This window comes from Parasteatoda tepidariorum, chromosome 10 (genome assembly GCF_982258835.1).
Source record: "Parasteatoda tepidariorum strain Cologne lab strain chromosome 10, Ptep-v5.0, whole genome shotgun sequence".
In the NCBI taxonomy this organism is placed as follows: Eukaryota; Metazoa; Arthropoda; class Arachnida; order Araneae; family Theridiidae; genus Parasteatoda; species Parasteatoda tepidariorum.
This window is the reverse complement of record NC_141764.1, coordinates 64,704,887-64,724,398: the sequence shown is the minus strand read 5'-3', so window position 1 is coordinate 64,724,398 and position 19,512 is coordinate 64,704,887. Positions and strand designations below refer to the sequence as shown.

Genomic DNA, 19,512 nt, shown 5'->3' with positions numbered 1-19,512 from the left:
TAGAATAATATTACTTAAAACATATATATTATAAAACATTTTTTAAAAATAATCACTTGTACAATTAATTCCCATGTAGAGCACCAAGAAAAAAAAAATTTTTTTAGCTGTAATTTTAAAATAATTTGATTTATTTGTTTTGCAATGGTTCAAGAATAATTTTTTATTTGTTGCGGTTTCATAATAAAAAAAAATTCTATATTTCAAATAAATTCAAGCATACAGCATAAATTAAAAAGACATCAAGCTTAATTTTTAAAGCAAAATTAAAGTTTTATTTAATATAAATAAAAAAAATAATAAAATACATCAGTGACCAATTAAAAGTACTATAAATACTGTTCACAAAGTAAAGATATGACACAAATCAACTGAAAACTACAGAAATAGCAATATATATACATCTAACTCTATATAAAAGATAAAATTTATTTTAATATTAAATACATTCAGAATGGCTTAGTTTTCTAGTAATTATATTTTATGTAACTTCATTTTTTTATTATTATTTTTTTATCAAATTTCTTAGTCTGCATAGCAGTTTATTGTAAATAAATTAAAACATTTATACAAATCTTATTGCTTTAACATTTTATAGTAAAAGGAAAAACTAAAATTCCAGTAATCTGACAAAAAAATATTCTGTACACTATAAGTCAATAAATAACAATATTCACTTCTTTAACAAACGCTTGATCTGACTATTCTGATATTCCAAAGTCTCATCAGCCTTGTCTGCTTTGTTATGAATTGTGTCCAACAATTCATTCTGGGTTTCAATTTCGTCATTCAAACCAATAGCCAGATTCTTCAATCTGCCAAGCCCCATGGACATGAATTCTTAAAAAGAAACATATCTGATTTCAATATTTAAGAAAAGCAAATATACACATTTAGGTAAAAATAAAGACTAAAATAGCACAGTTCTTCAAAAATATAGACATAAAATAATTAACTTTATTTCTTTTTCATTCTAAACTAGTCTTTTCTAACCTCTCTGATTAACTAGTAGAGAAATAGATTCCTAATAATTTTAATAATATGCCATTAAAATTCAGAATTATGCAGTTCAAAACTTGTACTGACCAGTACTCAATACTCAAGGGATACTCACTATACTCAAGTAAACTTGCATATCTTAAATTTAATTTGATAAGTGTAGCATCACCACACTTATGTACAGAATTACTTATGTTATGATCAGGGCAAACAAGTATTAAAATAAAACTGTTTCTTCCAAATTAAAACTTAAATAATTTTTGCAGCATTAATACTTTCATCGTGGAGATGACACCTTTGTCCCACTACTCTGTGCTTAGAGATCCCCAGCAGAGCTACAATTCAAATGAATCCAAATTTCCTCTAAAACTTAATTATTTTAGTTTAAAAAATGATAATCAATTGCAATCAAATCCATATTTACTAATAACAACAATAGAGTACAATGAGTATTCCTGGGAGACTAGTTATTTCGTCCGGTGCAATGAAAGAGTTAAAAAAGAAATAAATACCAATGAACCTATTCAGTGCTATTAAAATTCTAATTTTAAATTATATTTTTCAAATATTAAATTGTTGCCAGATAAAAATGATTTTTATGAAATTACTTGAACATGTAAAGGTGCATAACTTTTTTAAGAAATAAAATTGACTCCTGAGGGCCACATATACAAAATTAATGTAGTTATATTACTTTAATAACCTAATTTCTCCTAAGTTTAATAAGAACGTTAATCAGTCTTAATTTAAAGACAAAGTGTAATATTTCTGAGTTAAAACTGCTTAAAAGTTTTACATACTTTGTATAATATGCATTTTTTGATGCATAAACTTAAATTATAACAGGTTTTCTACTTTCTCTGAGAAAAATTCATTTATATTTTTACTGTACACATTACATCTTTTTTAAATAAATTAAGTTTTGAATAAATTCTTAAATTAAATTTGTTTGATCAAAAATATTCTCTTCAGAATAATGGAAATGGTAAGATGAAGATTGAAATGATAGAGGTGATCTTTTGATACCTTGAATCAGTACTAAGATATCTTCCAACTTTAAGTTGCAATTTTTTTTCAACATTTATTAAAACTATTAAAAAAACAATACATTTTCTATGACAGTGTTTTTCAATTAATTTTGGTCAGAAGACAGAGATCGACATGTAACAGACAGTTGCTTGTGCACCCTTAACATAGTCAACAAATTTATATTTATAGGGTTCACATCAATAATGAAAATTTAGTGGTCCAATAGGACCACTTAGATAATCATTTAGCAGTCCAAAAATTTTATATGGTGGACAAATTTGGGAAAAAACTTGAACTTTACAATTACATAATTCCTGTTAAGGCACACATAAAAATTATTAATTGCCATCTATTGTTGAAGGTACCCCATACTTGTTGAAACTAGGACCCCCATAATTGTTAAAGATTAATATTCATTAAAATTAAGTGAAAAAAAGCTAAAATAAATGTAAATTTGAATTTCAACAGTTAAATTTAAAACTTTTTGTCCAAAACGCTATTAGTTTTGTACAAGCTGCTATCAGTTAATTTGGATACCATGCATTTTAGTTCCATACCACTTGTGGAACATTAAAATTAGTACCATAAATTTTTTTAAAATTCATTCAATTCGATGTAACAAAAACTATTTTTCGTAACTATTTTGTCAATTTCAAACTCATTTAAAAGCGTCCAATTTTTTCCTCCATGCACATGATTTTAGTAAAAATTTGGTGACAATTGTCACCATACTGGCGTGAATCCTACAAATTTTCAAAAAATTAATATAGGCAATATATATTTTTTATTTCTAAATATAATGAGAAGTGCACATAAAAATGATTCACCAAAATAAAAGATAATTATTGACATACCAAGATTTTGATCTAGTTTTTCATCAACACTTATGGGCATTTTCTTTGAAGTAGGAGAAGTAACTCCACCTGAGCTTTTGCCAAATGCATCAGGTTCATCATAAGGTAAATCTCGTATCCTCAGAGCTGGATGAGTAGCTTCACTTAGAGTGTTATCTTCTCTCAAAGTGTCGATTTTACTTTGTAATGCGCTTGCACTTTTCTTAGTTTGAGACGGTTCAAGGATTTTTGAATTAGTATCGACATTACCCTTTGTGAAATATCCTTTGATACCACCAAAAAGACTCTGAAATACACAAAGAGTATAGAATTTGAATAGAGAAGAATTTAAATAGAGAATAAGTATATAATTTAAAAATAAAATATCAACTAAAACTTTTTATAAATCACTTTGGTTTGCATTGACAAAATGCAACAATAAGCATTTTGCATTCAAAAAAATTTTGCTAAATAATGCCCGATTATAAATTGAGAAAAGCTATGTTAAAACAGCAAAAAATATTTATGTTATTTTGCAGATCAGCAGTGGTGCTGAAATGCTTAATCCTGTAGATTATTAGGAGTACATAAAAAATTGTACAACAATACACAATTGTATAAAAAATATTGCCAATTTCATACATAACAGTGTATGCGTCTGAGTTGAGATAAATTATTAGTACTGGTTATTGTTAAAGAATCAAAGTTCAAGTAAAAAAATTCCTTCTCAAAACCGCATAATTTTTTAAAAACATAATTCATAAAAAATACTTTTTTACTAAATAGATCAATTCATTAAAAATATTATAAATATCAAATATAAAAATATCAATTCAATAATAAATTTAGCAAATACAAACATGTTACTTTTTAAACTAAAGGCTCGAAGTTTTTTTTTTTAACGAAAAAAAAAAAAAGGAAGTCTCAGAAATATTATTTAAATTTATCTCATTTTAGAATAAATAACAAGATGCAAACATTATCTGGTTTCAAAATACATAAATATTTGCAATAAACAAAATTTAAAATAAATGAAATATTCAATTGAAATTCATTAAGTATTATACAGATTATTAGTCCCAATTTTTTGGGGAAATGCCTCAATTTTTTTATAGTTCTATTGAGCAATAGAAAAAAAATTATCTTACTTTATATTCTTAATTTCTTTAATAGTTTTTTTCTGTTGAGCATTTTAAAATTTATTATTTTTCAGAGTAGATATCAAAATGCAAACATTATCTGATTACAAAAAACATAAGTATTATAATATAAAATTCATTAAATATTATATAATATCAGAAACATTTCTTATTAGATGCACTTGTTTACTAGTTGTAACAGAATTTATTAGAAAAATTTTAGACTTGAGATTGTAAGGAAATTTTTCTATGCATTGCTCTTTCATTAAACCAAGAAAACTGGTTTTTTGATGCAGGAAAACTTGCAACTAAAAATTCAGAAATAGCCAGGAAAGATTATTGCTCAAAGGGTATATATGTAGTCTTATTTTTTTGAGAATATCCTGTTCATTTCTCATTTTTCTGAGGAACATTATAAGACTAAAGAAATCTTTATAAAGTATTCTTATACCATTGAATGGGAACAATTTACTCTAAAGATTTACAAATACATAAAATATAACATTGGATTAATTTATAAACAGAATAGTGTAAAAAAAAAAAAAAAGAATTAAAAAGAAAACATAATATATTATAAGTTTCTCTGGCCAGTATGAACACATACTTTAAGGTAACCATTACTTTTAAATTACTGAATACATATGGTAGACATATAGTGACTGAAAAAAAATTCTTAAATCAAGTTATACCTTCATAGAATTGATATGTTTTTGACTGATACGCATAGTACTGTTGATGAGATCTAAATTTTCCTCAATATTTTCCAATTGCTCTCTCTGTTTCACTAACTCCTGAAAATATAAAAAAATTTTTTAGAAAAGCTATTAAGAAAGCAAAGTATCATGAAAAATATTTTTAATTTCTAGTTTTAAACACAGTTAATATTTAAAAGAAAATTTAAGATCATAACATAAAACATAAGATTTAGAAATATATTTAAAAACTGTTTCTTACAATAAAAATATTTTATTTTACTCTCGAATATATATAATTGAAAATTGGAATAAATAAACAAAACAATTTCATTTCATAATTATAAATAAATAGTGTAAAAATATAATAAGAGCTTTGACAGAGCACTGCTGCTGATGTTGTTTTACGTCAACTTGGATTACATTATTCAGGTAGGATATTTTTCAATGTTAAAACCACTATCACTACTAACCTTTTAAACAATATCCACTTCAATTATTAGCAACTACATCATTTACAATTTACTTATTATTTCCTAAGAATCACAAAAATTATAGTTTTTGCCCTTCTTCCAATAATTTCATTTCTCTTAAGCATAACTCCAAATATACGTATCTATCCACAATGTAAATTTTGTTAGTGCAAACTGAATGTTTAATGACTGAATATTTAAAGTTCACGCAATTAAGGGATACTTCCATATCAGTACCAGCTCACACAATATTTTTTAAAACTATGTAGATCAGGAGTCTGTTTAGAAGAAATCTGGGTCCGTTAAAGGATCCTTCACAAAATATCCTTTCATATAAATGGACCCTTCATGGAATCTTTTATCCATTTATAATTTAAAAACTTCCTGAAAAGGTTTTTAGCAATTTTTGAAATAACAGGACCCTATTTGCACAAATTCACAAAAGCAGGACCCTGGTTGAAAGAATGTGACTTAACACTTATTTTATATTCGCAAATTATGAAGTTTTTTCACAATTTTACAAAAACAGGATCTTTCACAAAATGTCTGGACAGACCCCTGTAAATGCTTGCCTGGGGATGGCTATGACTTATAAGCTTTGTGGTCTCTTCTAGAATTTTTTTTCTTAAAGCTTAAAGGGGGCCACAATCTAGAAGTCCACAAAATTTGGCGTCTGTACTGAAACAACAACCTTACCCATGGTTATTCCAACAATAGTCAGATCAGAGCCACGGTGTCTCGTTTCAGGGGATAGAGCATTTACTTTCCAATGAAGTGAACCAGGTTTGAATTCTGGCAATTGCTGGTCATTGTCGAATTCTGCAACCGGCCTACGCTAACCACATTGCTCACGTAAAATATGATTAGTGGTAGACAGATTGTGGGTTAGAGTCCCCTAGCTGTCAGGTTAACTGTGGAAGGTCTTCTTCTCCTTGTAACACAAATGCAGGTTAGTTTCAGGTTCTTTAATCAAAAAGTCCTCAACGGAGGCAATTTTCTCCCAACAAGGATCCAGGAGTTCCCGTCTTTTTTAATTGGGTTTGAAATTGCAAGGCTACGGAGTTGAACATTAGTCAGAGCTCATTCTAGGCAGAAAAAAGGGCATTATTATTCTAAAAAGGCAATAATTTCTTTCTATGGGCTTTACACATTCTATTAAAAAAACATTGTCATTTTTTTTACTTTACTAACAGTACCAAAGCAATCATATTAATTACTAATTTTTATTAATAAAATAACATATATAAATCAAGTTAATGAGCTTAGTAATTTATTTAAAATGCATGCATATATTAATTAAATAATAAATATATGTTATATAAAATAATAAGTGATTGTAGTTATGATTTAATAATTAAAATGATTAATAATAATTATGATTTAATGATAGTGAAGTAACTGCAAACTTTCAAAGACAAGTGCAACAAGAGGGTGTGATGGCCATTTTTCCTTTTCTATATAAATCTATGTATTGACAGCAATGACAAACTAAATAAAAAGAGTTGAAAATAAAGAAGGGTTGAGGAAAGAGAGGGCAAAAAGGGTATGGCGTCTATTACATCAGGGTACTAATTTACTTCAAGGGCAACAGGGTAGATTCTTTTGACTAAAAGTGCAGCAGGGTGCTGTGCCCTGTTTACCCTGCCTAGAATGAGCTCTGCATTAGTAGTTGTAAACCCCCAAAATTATGTCTGCTGTTCAAGACAGTTATAAAATATAAAACACTCAGGTCAAACACACACACAAAAAAAATAAATAAATAAAGTTTATGTTTACAGATGTTTATATATATAATATATAAAAAATGTGCTAGTTTTTCACTCATTGAAATAGGCAAAAGCCGAAAAACATGAAAATTATATTTGAGAAAGACTCTGAAATCCCACTGTATTAGTTGAGAGACTTCAACTAACACAGAGACATTCATGAGTCACTGTATTAGTTGAAGTCTTATTTTTGAGAAACTTGATGATACCAGGAGCTGTTAATGAAGAAATCCTTCTGTAATTTTTTTAGCAGTGATTATGCAAACACAATACAATTCTTATTTGCTTAATAAAGTAAAATAGTAAAAATACAAGCCTCTGCTGTTAGAATGCCAACTTGCTCTGACTCGTGTAGCAAACCAAGAGAGTTATTAGTGCTTTGCAAAGTTCTCTCCTCAATCAATCGGCGTTCCTGAAGTATTTGTTGTCTTTTGGCTTCCCATTCATTTTCTTCTCGTTTGGCAGAATCACTTTCTAACATATATCCCGTCGTTCCCTGTTTTGGATGACTTAAAAATTCAAAATCATCAACTTCATCATCATCATCGAGGAAAGGATTGGAGGAAGATCGTTCTTTGGCCATTTAAAAGGATAAGTCCAACTAATTTCGAAGCACGAAAGTTTTATTTACAAGTACAATAACTTATTATTAAGAAGGAAGCACACAGAAGTTTTATCTTAAGAAAATAACAGCAATCTATTTCCTCCTACGATACTCGTATACACTAACAATATTAATTAAATATGCATAAATCAATACTCAAGGTTGTTTTATTCAGCGCATAAACTTTTTACAGCTGACTGCTACTAAACGAAAAAAAAGGGACGTCTTCCTGTGAGTCACGAAAAATTAACGCTGAACTAGATCAAGTTATAAGAATTCCATAAAACACACGATATGAACTTCTGAGTTTTATCCGTTCATTTATGACAAGCGAAAGATTAAATGGTTTGCGAACCACCACGTTGAAGTTTGTAAACAGTATTAATTATATAATTTTCACTGAGAATATCTGCTGATTCTAAGATTTTTGTTCAAATAAAATTATTTTAAATATTACAGAGCTTAAGAGGAAGCAAATGGACTTTTAAAAATCGAAAATTAGTGAGTGCCTTTGAGATTATAAATTTAGCTAATAGTATAGCCTCAGAAATTAAATTTATTATAATATATAACTGAAGAGAAGACATGCAATATTTATTGTCGTCTGTGTGTTTTGAGAAGTTCTGTTCTGAAATCTGTTTCATGTGGAGAATCTCATTTATTACCAATATTTAACCGTTTTATTGCTATAATATTTAAAGTTTAAAAATGTTATGGATCAGACGAAACGTATTCAAAAGTCAAATTAGAAACTTGTTTTATAAAAGGTAAGTTGCTGAAATAATCTGTTTAAAATGAGAAAAAAAGTTGTTAAAATAATGATATTTTTGTATTTAGAATACTATTTGAATATACGTTAGGCTAGGTTAAGTATGTATTTAATGTTGTCATGCATTTACTTGCTCTTGATTACTAACTATATTTTTGAAATGATCTATAACCTAACTATAATAATATACCTGTTATAAATAAACCTGTTTTTTAATTTGTAGGAGGGCTGAAAAATTTAATTTAGAAACATGTGTAGTGTAAATATATATACTAAATAAAAAGCTATATCCATATTTTAAATTTATTTTTATGTAAATTTGAGCGAAGATAATTCTTTGGAAAAAACATATCCAGCAAATTAGTTCTAGAAGCAATTAGGAGTCAATATAATAAAATATTTATTGAAAATGCAAAAAAATTATTTTCAAATATTGATAATTATTAACTTGCTTCAACTATCTCCTTTTTTTTTCTATATTAGCTAATTAATGCAATCCTAACCTTAGAGTTTGCTGTATAAGGGTAATGTTTGAAAAATTGCAAAACCACAACACTTATAAATAATGAATATTCAATTGGTAAAAGAAAAAAGATTTCAGAATTTTATATTTGTTAACTTAACATATTGTTAACAAATATAAAATTCTCAAATTTATATCTCATTATTGAACTAACATAAATTTATTTTTATAATGGGAAGATTTTTACATCATGATCTACAGCAGAATAATCGCCAAGTCTTGCCAACTTTCCAGCAGCGACCCACAAGCAACTAAAATAAACATCACAGAAGAAGACCAACTGAAAGAGTACCTATAGCTTGTAACCACCCTGGAGAAACCTCTACATGTTTTTTTAAAAAAACTACTTGGAAGTTTGAAATCCATTTTTCTCTTTGACAATTGTAGTTGGTACGATAAATCATGATGTGTTAATATCCCCTTAAATAGTTGAAAATGTTATCTCAATATGATAAATCCAGCAAAAGAAAAAACCATCACATAATTATTATTATTTTTTCTTTTTTGAATGCTATTTAATAAAACATAAAATGTTGTAACATGGAGTAAATAGTTGGCTGTAAAATTAAATGTTTTAAGTTTTAAATGGAGATTTTAAATGCTACTTATATTATTGAATTTACCATAATGCTGACGAACCAGATATAACTTTGAGCTATATCGACTCTACAAGCAGCCCCAATTTTGACAAATAATTCGCAGTGATAGGCTGAGATGGCTGTGCCATCTATTGAGAAGCCCTGAAAATAGCGCCGTGAGAATAGTCACCTTTAAGAACCCCGAGGGGTCGCCTCCCAGAGGCCGGCCCCTACTAGATGACTCAACGACATCGATAATGATTTGAAAACCCTAAGGATTAGAAATTTGAGGGGAGTTGCCATGCATAGGAGGCATTGGCATTTATCAGCTGTTGAGGCAGCCAAGGCCTGCAACGTGCTGTTGCACTGACAAAGAAGAAGAAAAAGTTTTTAGAAGTTTAATAAGAGTTCAGTTGGTCCTTACAGTTTGATACATGCATGTATTAATCACATGCTACTCTTCATAATTCCTTATTTATCTTGATAAAGCAATAATGAAAAAAAGCTTTTTATCAGTTCTGAGTCAAATCTTATGCACCCTTAAAAAATTTTTGGATTAATGCACATTTGAAAGAAAAAAAAATGTACAAATTACTCCAATTTTTTCTTTTAATTTTGATATCCATCAGCTCCCGAAAAGGCTAAGGTTTCTTTAGCTAAGAAGGCTAATGAAGTTAGTTTGGGGCTTCCGTGTTGTCACTGCTTCATTAGATAATAAATAGAAAAAGAGATTACTTTTAGATTTTGTAAATCATGTGAGTGTTGTGATTATTCTGTTCAATCAAAGAATCATAAATAGATGATTGAGATTATCGGAGATAATTAGTTGCTTTAAAAAGTTAAGTAAAATGTGTTAATTAATTTTGAAGTTACAAAGAACTTTGAAGTGAGAAACAATGGACACAATCAAGAGACTTTCTGGGAAACATTATTAACCATATACAGTCTAAGCTCGATATAATGATTTTATCTGAATGAAAAAGGTCTTTATTATGTGACGTGGTTAGATCGTGAGTGTATAAAAAATATTCACTTAATGATAGTTAACATTTCACTAATTTTTAACGTAATACAATCCAAAGAAACTGAAGTAGTTTGATATTACTTGATCAAAAACTTCATTCGCTTCAAAAGTATGCAAATTGAAAATAACAGTCAACATGTTTCAAGCACTTGACAGACAAAATTTCTTCCCATCATATCATGTCTTCACTTTTGGTGAGTTTTGAAAATGAGCATCTGTTTTTGAGTGCTTGAAACATGTCAACAGTTATTTCCAATTTGTATATTTTTGATACAAATGAAGTTTTTAATCAAGTTATAGTAATGCTTTATTTTAATAAGATTAAGGTAACTAACTAACAAAATAAATGCACTTGTTTCTTTTTTATTTGTTTTAATATATGCTTAAAAGTGCCTGTTAAAATAATAATTTATGGGTGAAAAATACATTAAAAATAATATGCTGATTTAAGGCAGTCATTTTCGATTTTTAATAATAAATGTGAAGATAACTAAAAAGACTATGTATTTATCAAAAATAAAACTTTCTAGTTTCGAATGAGTAAGTTAAATTTTCTAACGAAAAAAGTATGATTGCTAAATTTATTTTATCCTTTACAAAGAAATTTACAGATTGTGAATGCATCCTTTTATTCTAATAATTAACTAATTTTAATCTAATAAATGATAAGTGTTTAAATTTGTTCTTTACAGATGTTCTAAATGCTCTAATCAAAATTAAACTGTTAGAAATAAAATTTGAAACAATAATTACAATGTGCTCTTTGTTTTTAACTTATATATAATGAAAGAGGAATGTGATATCCCCACTAGTTTTTCGTTACAATGCCATTTTTTTTTCTATTTATTTTGGATTAATCTTTATAAAATATTTTATTCTTTTAAAGTTGATTAAAGAATAAAAGTTCCATGTTAAGTTTCGTGTTAATTAAATTATAATTTCTTGTTACTGTTTCACATAATTGACACAAGAACCAAAGCCCCCACCAACAATCCGCATCCTCAATCACCCTTTTTTGTCCCTAATGACAGCCTTGGTTTAAAATAATTTTTATAAGTTAGAGAATTTTAAACTAAATGCAGTTAGAAATAAAAGCATCTATAATACTTTTATGTGTTCATTTCAAATTAAAAAATCTCTATGAAATGTTCAAATTTTTAGCGTTCTCTAATTGTAAATTTGCCACAAGAGCACTGGTAATCTCCGTGGCTCTGGGAATCGTATTTTATGACTATCGCATTCTTATTGTTTAATAAGTTAAGACTGCAGTGAAGTAAATATTTGCTTGCACTTTTAATTTATTTTTTTGTTTTAAGAATTGAAAACATTAGCCTGAGGAAAAGCTATGCATCCCCCCCCCCAACATATATGATTTCACTTTACAATGCTGAATAATTTCTTTTTTTTTTAATTTTTTGGACTGCAAGTTTGTAACATGATAACTTAACATCTTGTAGTTAAAAACTGAGCCTTAAGACTGTGTATTTCTAGTGCAATTAATAAATAAACCTGACCTATAAATTGCTTATAGCAGCTATTTGGAAAGAGCATCTGAAGAATCACATGTCCTAAGTACACTCCTAATATCAAATAAGTTCCCAACTAAATGTATATTATTCATATCAAAACTTTAAGTTACCAATTTTAATTATTTTTTTATATTGGTATAAATAACACTGGTGTGGGTAAAACTGGGTAGACATTTCATTTATAGAAATACTTGATATTGCCTAAATGGGATGTGAAGGAGTAATTTAATTTGGGGGATAATTGGGAGGGGATAATTTTAAATATTAAATTAGTTTTGTTCTTAAAGCTACACAATTTTTAAAAGGATATTTTTAGTCTATTTTTTTTATCGGAATATCAAATTTTAAGACATTATATATAACAGGAGGATTGCATAAATATTGCGATAAACTTCTAAGGTAGTTAGGACACATCATCAGAATTAAAATTGCATCGGAACACATGCCCGAAAATTTTACCATACACGGTAAAAGGCGGTACCTTATTGTTACCTGTTCAGAAGCACATGAAGAAACAGTTCATATCGAGAAGCGCCTCTAATGTCGTGTGACGATATTTTGGGCAAGGGTTCCTATGCACTTTTGATCCTGATGATGTGTCCCAACTCCCTTAGAAGTTAGTTGCAACATTTACGCGATCCCCTGATATCTATAACGTTTTTAAACTTGTAAATCTCGGCAAAAAATAGACTGAAATGTCATTTAAAAGAAAATAAGAAAGGTTGTAGTTTGGAAAGAGAAACTTATTGCAGAATTGAAATCGGTGATTGAAGAGTATCTATATAAGATCTGTTTAAAAAAAATTCAGCAGAAAATAAAAATTTTACTCAGTGTAGTTGAAAGATATTACTTCATTTTAAAACAAAATTATTTAGTCAAATGCTTTTTTCTGAATTATTATTAAATTTAATTAGTGGTCACCATGTTGATTGATGCACCATCACCATGTTTTACACATGCTTAGAGGGACTCCCAATGAGTCTGTGTTATCATTTTTAATTTTTTATATTAAAACTGTCAGCTTTGTGTAGATCCCTAATTAATTATCTTATATAAAATTATTTCTCCTAACGTTTTATTTTAAAAATAAGTAGCCAGTCTTATTGCCTCAAAATTACTATTCGGGCAGACTGTTTGCGTAAAAAGGGTGAGTCGATAATTTAAAATAATAAAAAATTATATATTTTTGTACGTTTAGCATTGTTAGTACACTAAGTGATATTATAAATTGTTATTTTCTCTAAAATCATTGTCGTTTTCTTAAAAATCAAATGAGTAAAAATTGCTCTAGGACTTTTTTCACGATTAGACAAAGATAGCGATTCATTTAAAAGCAGTGGTTTTTGCGATCACACAATATTCCAGCTCGAATTTTTTTTGTTTCATAATCAAGTGTCGTCGATCTTTTTATCTAATTGATGGAGTCTCAGATATTTCATTGATAGTGTCAAACTGTGCTTTTCATCAAGTTATTTTTATCTTTCTTGAAGAAATGTGCTCAGGCATTTTCTTTTCCTTTTATTTTTGATTTATTCAAAACATGCTTCCTTCTGTATTTTTTTCTTTTTATTTATTAATTTGTCTTTTATATTATTTGTAATGTAAAATTTGTTTTAAATTTGGTTTCTAAATTGCTCTGTTTTCAAAATGATTTAATTTCAATTTAGCTTCCATATAATTTATTAATTTACTTTCCATTTAAGGAAATAATTATGTAAATAGCTGTATAAAATTTTTTTATTTATATATATATACATATTTTTTTTAATTATTTGCGCTTTTTAAAAGAATATCAGCAATTATGCTGCTACATGTATTTTGAAAGGCTATAATAGGAGCATATTTTAATTTTTTTTATGGAGCTATTTATTTCATTAAAATTATCATGCATTTTTAAAAGAATAATATTTGAAAAATAAATAAAATTTTCAAAATTTAGCATTATTTTCATCAAAATTTAGTATTTTTCCAACATTTCCTTGCACCAATCGACACGAGCCTTTTTTTGAGCGTTTGTCAGATTATGCGGGATCCAACGCGAACAAATTTTTTTTTTACGCTCAAATGTTCATGCAATATTTTATTGATGCTAGTCATACTAATGTCCAAAGACGCCTCTATCTCACGGTATGTCACATGACGATCTTGCTTTATCAGTTCACGCACAGCATCGATCTTTTCTGGCACAACAACGGATTTTGGGCGACCTGCACGGGATTCGTCCTGGGTCGAACATCGACCACGATTAAATTCGTTATACCAATTTTTTACAGTGCTGTAGGATAGCGCTTTATCGCTGAATAAAGAATTAAGTTCATCGAAGCACTCTTGTCTTGACAATCCACGTCGAAAGTTATGAAAAATAATGGCACGAAAATGTTCACGATACAATTCCAATTTTTGAAAGAGAAGAACTTTTCAATTTACTGTCAACAACACAAATGAAGCTATAATGGTAAATCGTCTGCTGAATTTATGTTTAAAAATATCAAACTTTCGATTAAAATCGTCGGCGGTCGCCTAGCAACACTTACTGTTGCCAAGGCCAGAAACATAAATAGCAACCCTCGTATGACTTCTAGATTTGAGTTACGATAAAAGTCTTTTTATACTCTTTTTGCGACCATGAGTTTCTAGCTGAGTGACATTGATATTTTACATCGCGATAACGATATTTCAAGAAGTATTTTTACAATATATGGTGAAAAAAATTGGCATTTTTTTAAATGCCTATTTTAAACCTCGAATTCATCATAGTTTTTCTTTAAGTCTATATTTTTTTCAATGAAGCAGATATAATTTTGCTAATAAAATTTAAAATTAATTATTATAATTTTATGCAAACTCGATTTGTTAACATGTGTTAATCGTAACGAAATAAATGTTTACCTAGATTTGAAAAATCTTGGTAAACATTTATTCGTTACGATTGTATTGTAACTGTATGTGAAAAAATAAATAAACGAAGGCAAATAATTTTACTCGTTAAAGATTACATAATTTTTCATTGAACGCTTTCAAGATCATAAACTTAAGACATTTAATTTTCTGCGGCAATAGATAAATATTTATTATTTAAAGCTGAGAAGTGAAGAAAATTCGCGAGCGAAGTGCTTCAAATTACAATAACTTTCAAGCAAATTGAAATTTTGAAGGGAAAAAAAAAACTCGTGGTAAGTTACCTAAAAAATGGCTTTTCAGTTAGTCAAATTTCAACTCTTTAATTACATTATTGCGAGCTGCAGCGTATTTTTTTCTTCAAGTTTGTATCGAACTAATTATCAAATGTGACTTCTTTTTTTTTATTTCATCGTACTTTTTGTGCATTTTCCCAAGCAAAAAAAGTAGCATCAAAACAAAATGTAACAAAAAGTTAAACACAAAGGGGAGTGACTTTTTCGATTTTTTAGTGTGCGAGATAATTGATAATTTTTAAATATCTTAAAAAAATGATATTTTTTGGATACCGCAATAACGATATTTCAAAACGTATTTTTGCAATTTATTGTTACTTCTATTTTTAATGATAAATATTGAATATACGACCATTACTACCTACAATAAATGTTGAATACCATATTTACGCAAATTTTTTTGATAGTTATAATTATCTGATACGATAATATCGTGTTCTTAACCAACAAACTGAACGAGATATATTCTGATTATTATCACAAAGATAAATTTCGTATACGATATTTTATTTTATTTTATAACTGTCGTTGAACAGCTGACCCAATTTCATGGGTTTACGATCACTAATGTTCAACTCCGTAGCCTTGTAATTTTGAACCAATCCAGAAGACAAGGAAACTCCTGGATCAGTACCCCCAAAGGTATTGATTTGTTATGGGAACATGGGGGACTTTGAAACTCGACAGATTTAACGTGCATCAGTCACCATTTTCGGCCGGCGAGGATCGAACCCACGACCTCTTGGACATGGGCCCAGCGCCCTACCGACCAGGCTATCCCGGGCCCCGAATATTATAGTGAGTAGTAATACATTTAATTTGAGTAGTGAAGGAAGAGACTAATCTAAAAATAATGTAAATAAGGAAACTAAAGAAAACCGCCCTTCGATATTTCTCGATGATATATTGTAGTATTAAAAATCCGATATCATCCAGCAATACCAAAGGTTCTGCGACTTAGAGTTTTATTCCATTGACTTAAAACTTGCTAAACTTTTCTTGACTTATTATACTTTTGATTTTTTTTTTTTTTTAGAAATATTAAAATTTATGTATTCCTTCTACATTTTACATAAGTATACAACTTTATTTTCTTAAAAGATGCCTTTTTTATTTTACGCTGAATTTTATTTTTACTTTATTATAAAGCTATAGTCTATAAATATGTTAAATTTTGCTTGAGAACTTAAAACGTCATTATATGCATAATTGTAAAAATTCCTTTTTAATTTTTTTTCTTCTTTTTTACTTCTATTGGTTCGAGCTTTTTTTTCTTCTTTCTTTTGCGTCTGCTTTGGCTTTCGTTCATAATAACATTTGAATGAATAAAATTGTTTTGAGTTTGTTTGCTCCTTAGCACCTTCTGGTTCGTTCTCGTTCAATTAAAATGAACATTTTATCAGTTATTCTGTATAAAAGCTTCATCTAAATTCGTTCATTGGTTCATTCGTCATTTGGTATGAAATAATTAGGCTCCTTCTTTAAAAATTTCTCGACCCTTTCCAGGGGTCTGTTTAGAAGAAATTTGGGTCCGTTAACGGACCCTTCACAAAATATCTTTTCTTAAAAACGGACCCTTCACAAAATATTTTAACTTAAAAACGGACCCTTCACAAAATGATATTTCTTTTAATCGTACCTTTCACAAATTTGTTTATCTTCGTTATTGTTTTGTTAATCGAATAAACCCTTCCCAGGGCAGAAAACAAGAAAGACTGATATAAACGAATTAAGTTTTGTCTTCGGCAGACGATTCTTCCATTATTCGTCCGAAATGAATATTCTGCGTTCAACAGTATAGGCTATATACCAAATATTTGTGTGTTGCATCTCTAATTTAGAAGCAACAATCGCTGTTTATTTTTGAGTATTTAATTTTTTTATTATAATTTTACAACGCCGAGCATAATCTTGTATCTATTTACAATTTAAAAAATTCTTGAAAAAGTTTTTTGCAATAACCGGGGACCCTATTTGCACAAATTCATAAAAGCGGACCCTGGTTGAAAGAATGTGAGTAATTTTTTCACAATTTCACGAAAAACGGACCTTTCACAAAATGTCTGGACAGACCCCTGCTTTCTCAAAATTTCTCTTTCTATTTAATATAAAAAATAAAAAAATTGTTGTCCCGTATGCATTTTGGTGTATGTATTACTTCAAAATCTTAAAGAGATTTAGCTGTTAAAATTTTTTATATTTTTAGCAATTTTTAATACTGATGATAGTTGTAACTGGTAAATATTTTATAATATGTGATACACTAAGTACGATTAGAAACTTATTAGAATAATTTTAAAATTTATAATTCAGTGTGCATAACTATTTTTTTCATAAGAACGCACTAACATCAACGATATGTATGTTACTTCAATTAGATCACGTCAATCTATAAAGCTATCCCCTTTTTTTCTACGGTTTGTCCGTTATAATCATACAGAAATATGCAAATAACAGTATTTAAGATAAAACAATCTTTTAACAATATTTTGATTATATGCATTTTTACTAGAAATTGAGTTTTTATTTAACTTCATTAAAAAATTTCGTTGTTTTTACTGAAAGAATAATAAAATAAGGTTCATAATCGTATTCCTTAGTTCGTAGCCGATATCTAAAAATATCATTAAAAAATGAATTTGCATCTACTTCAAGATTAAGCGGGGATTTCTGTCCCGCGCGTTTGCAGGAATTGCACAGATAGACAGATACCCCCTCGAATGTTTGAGAAACACATTTACATTTAGATGCAAGTGTTCCTCCATTTTCACTTCTCTATGATAACCGTTTATCTCTTTTTCCGAATGAGTTAAAAATAAATGCGGATGTCACAACTTAAAGTAATTCCATTATAGTCCGAGAGGCAGCGCCAATATAATGTCAGTTCAGTCAATATATTTTTTTAATGTTTCGTACTAGGGGACTAAGCCCCCTGTTCGCTGTCGCCCACCGATGTTTGTCTCGTAATAACCATTGTTTCTTGGCATAAAACAGTTTTTTCAACGAATCTTGGAATTATTCACTTAAAATATATGTTCCAAAAATAATTCTGTTTTCTTACGTTTACCTCCTTCCCATTTAAATATTTCCCTTATTCTATTAAGATCTATTTGTGAACATAAGTAATTTTTTTAAGTAATCATTTTTTAAAATAAATTTGAAAATTAAAAGTATATTGCTATCACAAATAGGTGAGTTCCACAACCCTAATTTAATATTTTCGCTCACCAAATGAAACCTATTAAAAAATATATTAAATACAATTTTTTGCATGCATCACATTGTGCAGGAAGCTGATTGTTAAGTTGTAAATCATTTAAAGAATCTCTTTAATTGTAATTTATATTAGTATATTAATGTAATTTGTACAAAAAATAATAATTGTAAAACGATTAATAAGATTAGACACCGATATAAATAACTTCATCTTAAAATGTAGCGTAGAATTACATTATAATAAAATAAAAACAAATATCCTAGTTTTAAACTCTTAATTTAGAAAACAATCAAAATCAAAACAATATGGAAATTAATGGGTGGGGGAACTGGATCTTACCATGTTATTTTCAGATAAATAAAATTGCACCGACAACAATGAAAAACTGTGTTTGACCATTACGTTTTTATGTTAGATAGAGATACATTATCTCTATACTAAAACCATGGCAGTTAATATTAGTCTGCTCATTTAACCGAGATGCGCAGAGGCTTAAAAATCAAATGGCATGCCTAGAATAATAAATAGGGCACCACAGATAGTTTAATATGCTCCTCACCTTCAGCATTCTATGCCTACTGCATTTTAAAATGTCTAAAACTTTTAATTTCAATAAAATTTTGTAAAAATAATTATGAATTGCACAATGACATCATCGTGCTTAGACCATGCACCACACAATGGACTATAGCGGGAATGTTTTACATTTTTAATTATGAATTGATACGCTTATAGATAGGCTTTTCTTCATAAATGGGGAAAAGGTCGAAAATATCCAAACAAACCATATTGAGCCGCGATGTCTCAGGTGTTAGAGCGTTCGCCTTCCAATGAGGCGAACCGGGTTGGAATCCCAGTCGATACGAGTTCCGCATCCGGCTTGCACCAACCACAGTGCTGACGTGAAATATCCTCAGTGGTCGACGGATCATGGGTTAAAGTCCCTTTCCGTCAGGCTAACCGTGGAATGTTCTCGTGGTCTTTCTCTCCGTGTAACGCAAATGCGGGTTAGCTCCATCAAAAAGTCCGCCACGATGGCAAATTTCTCACAATACTTGATCCAGGAGTTCCCTTATCTTCTGGATTGGGTTCAAAATTACAAGGCTACGGAGTTGAATATTAGTAATCGTAAACCAATAAAAT

At 28.7% G+C, this 19,512-nt stretch overlaps 2 protein-coding genes across 2 annotated transcripts in view; one reads left to right on the top strand and one right to left on the bottom strand.

The window, feature by feature from the left end:
- Positions 1–252: 252 nt before the first annotated feature.
- Positions 253–7,855, bottom strand: Snap29 (Synaptosomal-associated protein 29kDa). The gene is made up of 4 exons (XM_016065511.5): positions 7,248–7,855; positions 4,690–4,791; positions 2,883–3,168; positions 253–840 (listed from the first exon to the last, which is right to left on the bottom strand). The coding sequence occupies exons 1-4, from the start codon at positions 7,512–7,514 to the stop codon at positions 674–676; spliced, it is 822 nt and encodes a 273-aa protein (XP_015920997.1). The 5' UTR covers positions 7,515–7,855; the 3' UTR covers positions 253–673.
- A 150-nt stretch (positions 7,856–8,005) lies between these two features.
- The window catches only part of P5CDh1 (delta-1-Pyrroline-5-carboxylate dehydrogenase 1), a 51,361-nt gene continuing 39,854 nt past the window's right edge, over positions 8,006–19,512 (top strand). Inside the window, exon 1 of the mRNA XM_043042293.3 lies at positions 8,006–8,302. Within this exon, the coding sequence (XP_042898227.2) occupies positions 8,244–8,302 (59 nt within the window). The 5' untranslated portion in view covers positions 8,006–8,243. The remainder of the gene's footprint in view (positions 8,303–19,512) is intronic.

Bases quoted from the DNA above. Each gene is read 5' to 3' on its own strand.
- Snap29 (XM_016065511.5), bottom strand. From the start codon at position 7,514: ATGGCCAAAGAACGATCTTCCTCCAATCCTTTCCTCGATGATGATGAT. The intron at 3,169-4,689 runs GTATAACTTGAT...TGTGTATTTCAG, and splicing joins AACATATCAATTCTATGAAG to AGTCTTTTTGGTGGTATCAA. The intron at 841-2,882 runs GTATGTCAATAA...TTTCTTTTTAAG, and splicing joins AAAACTAGATCAAAATCTTG to AATTCATGTCCATGGGGCTT.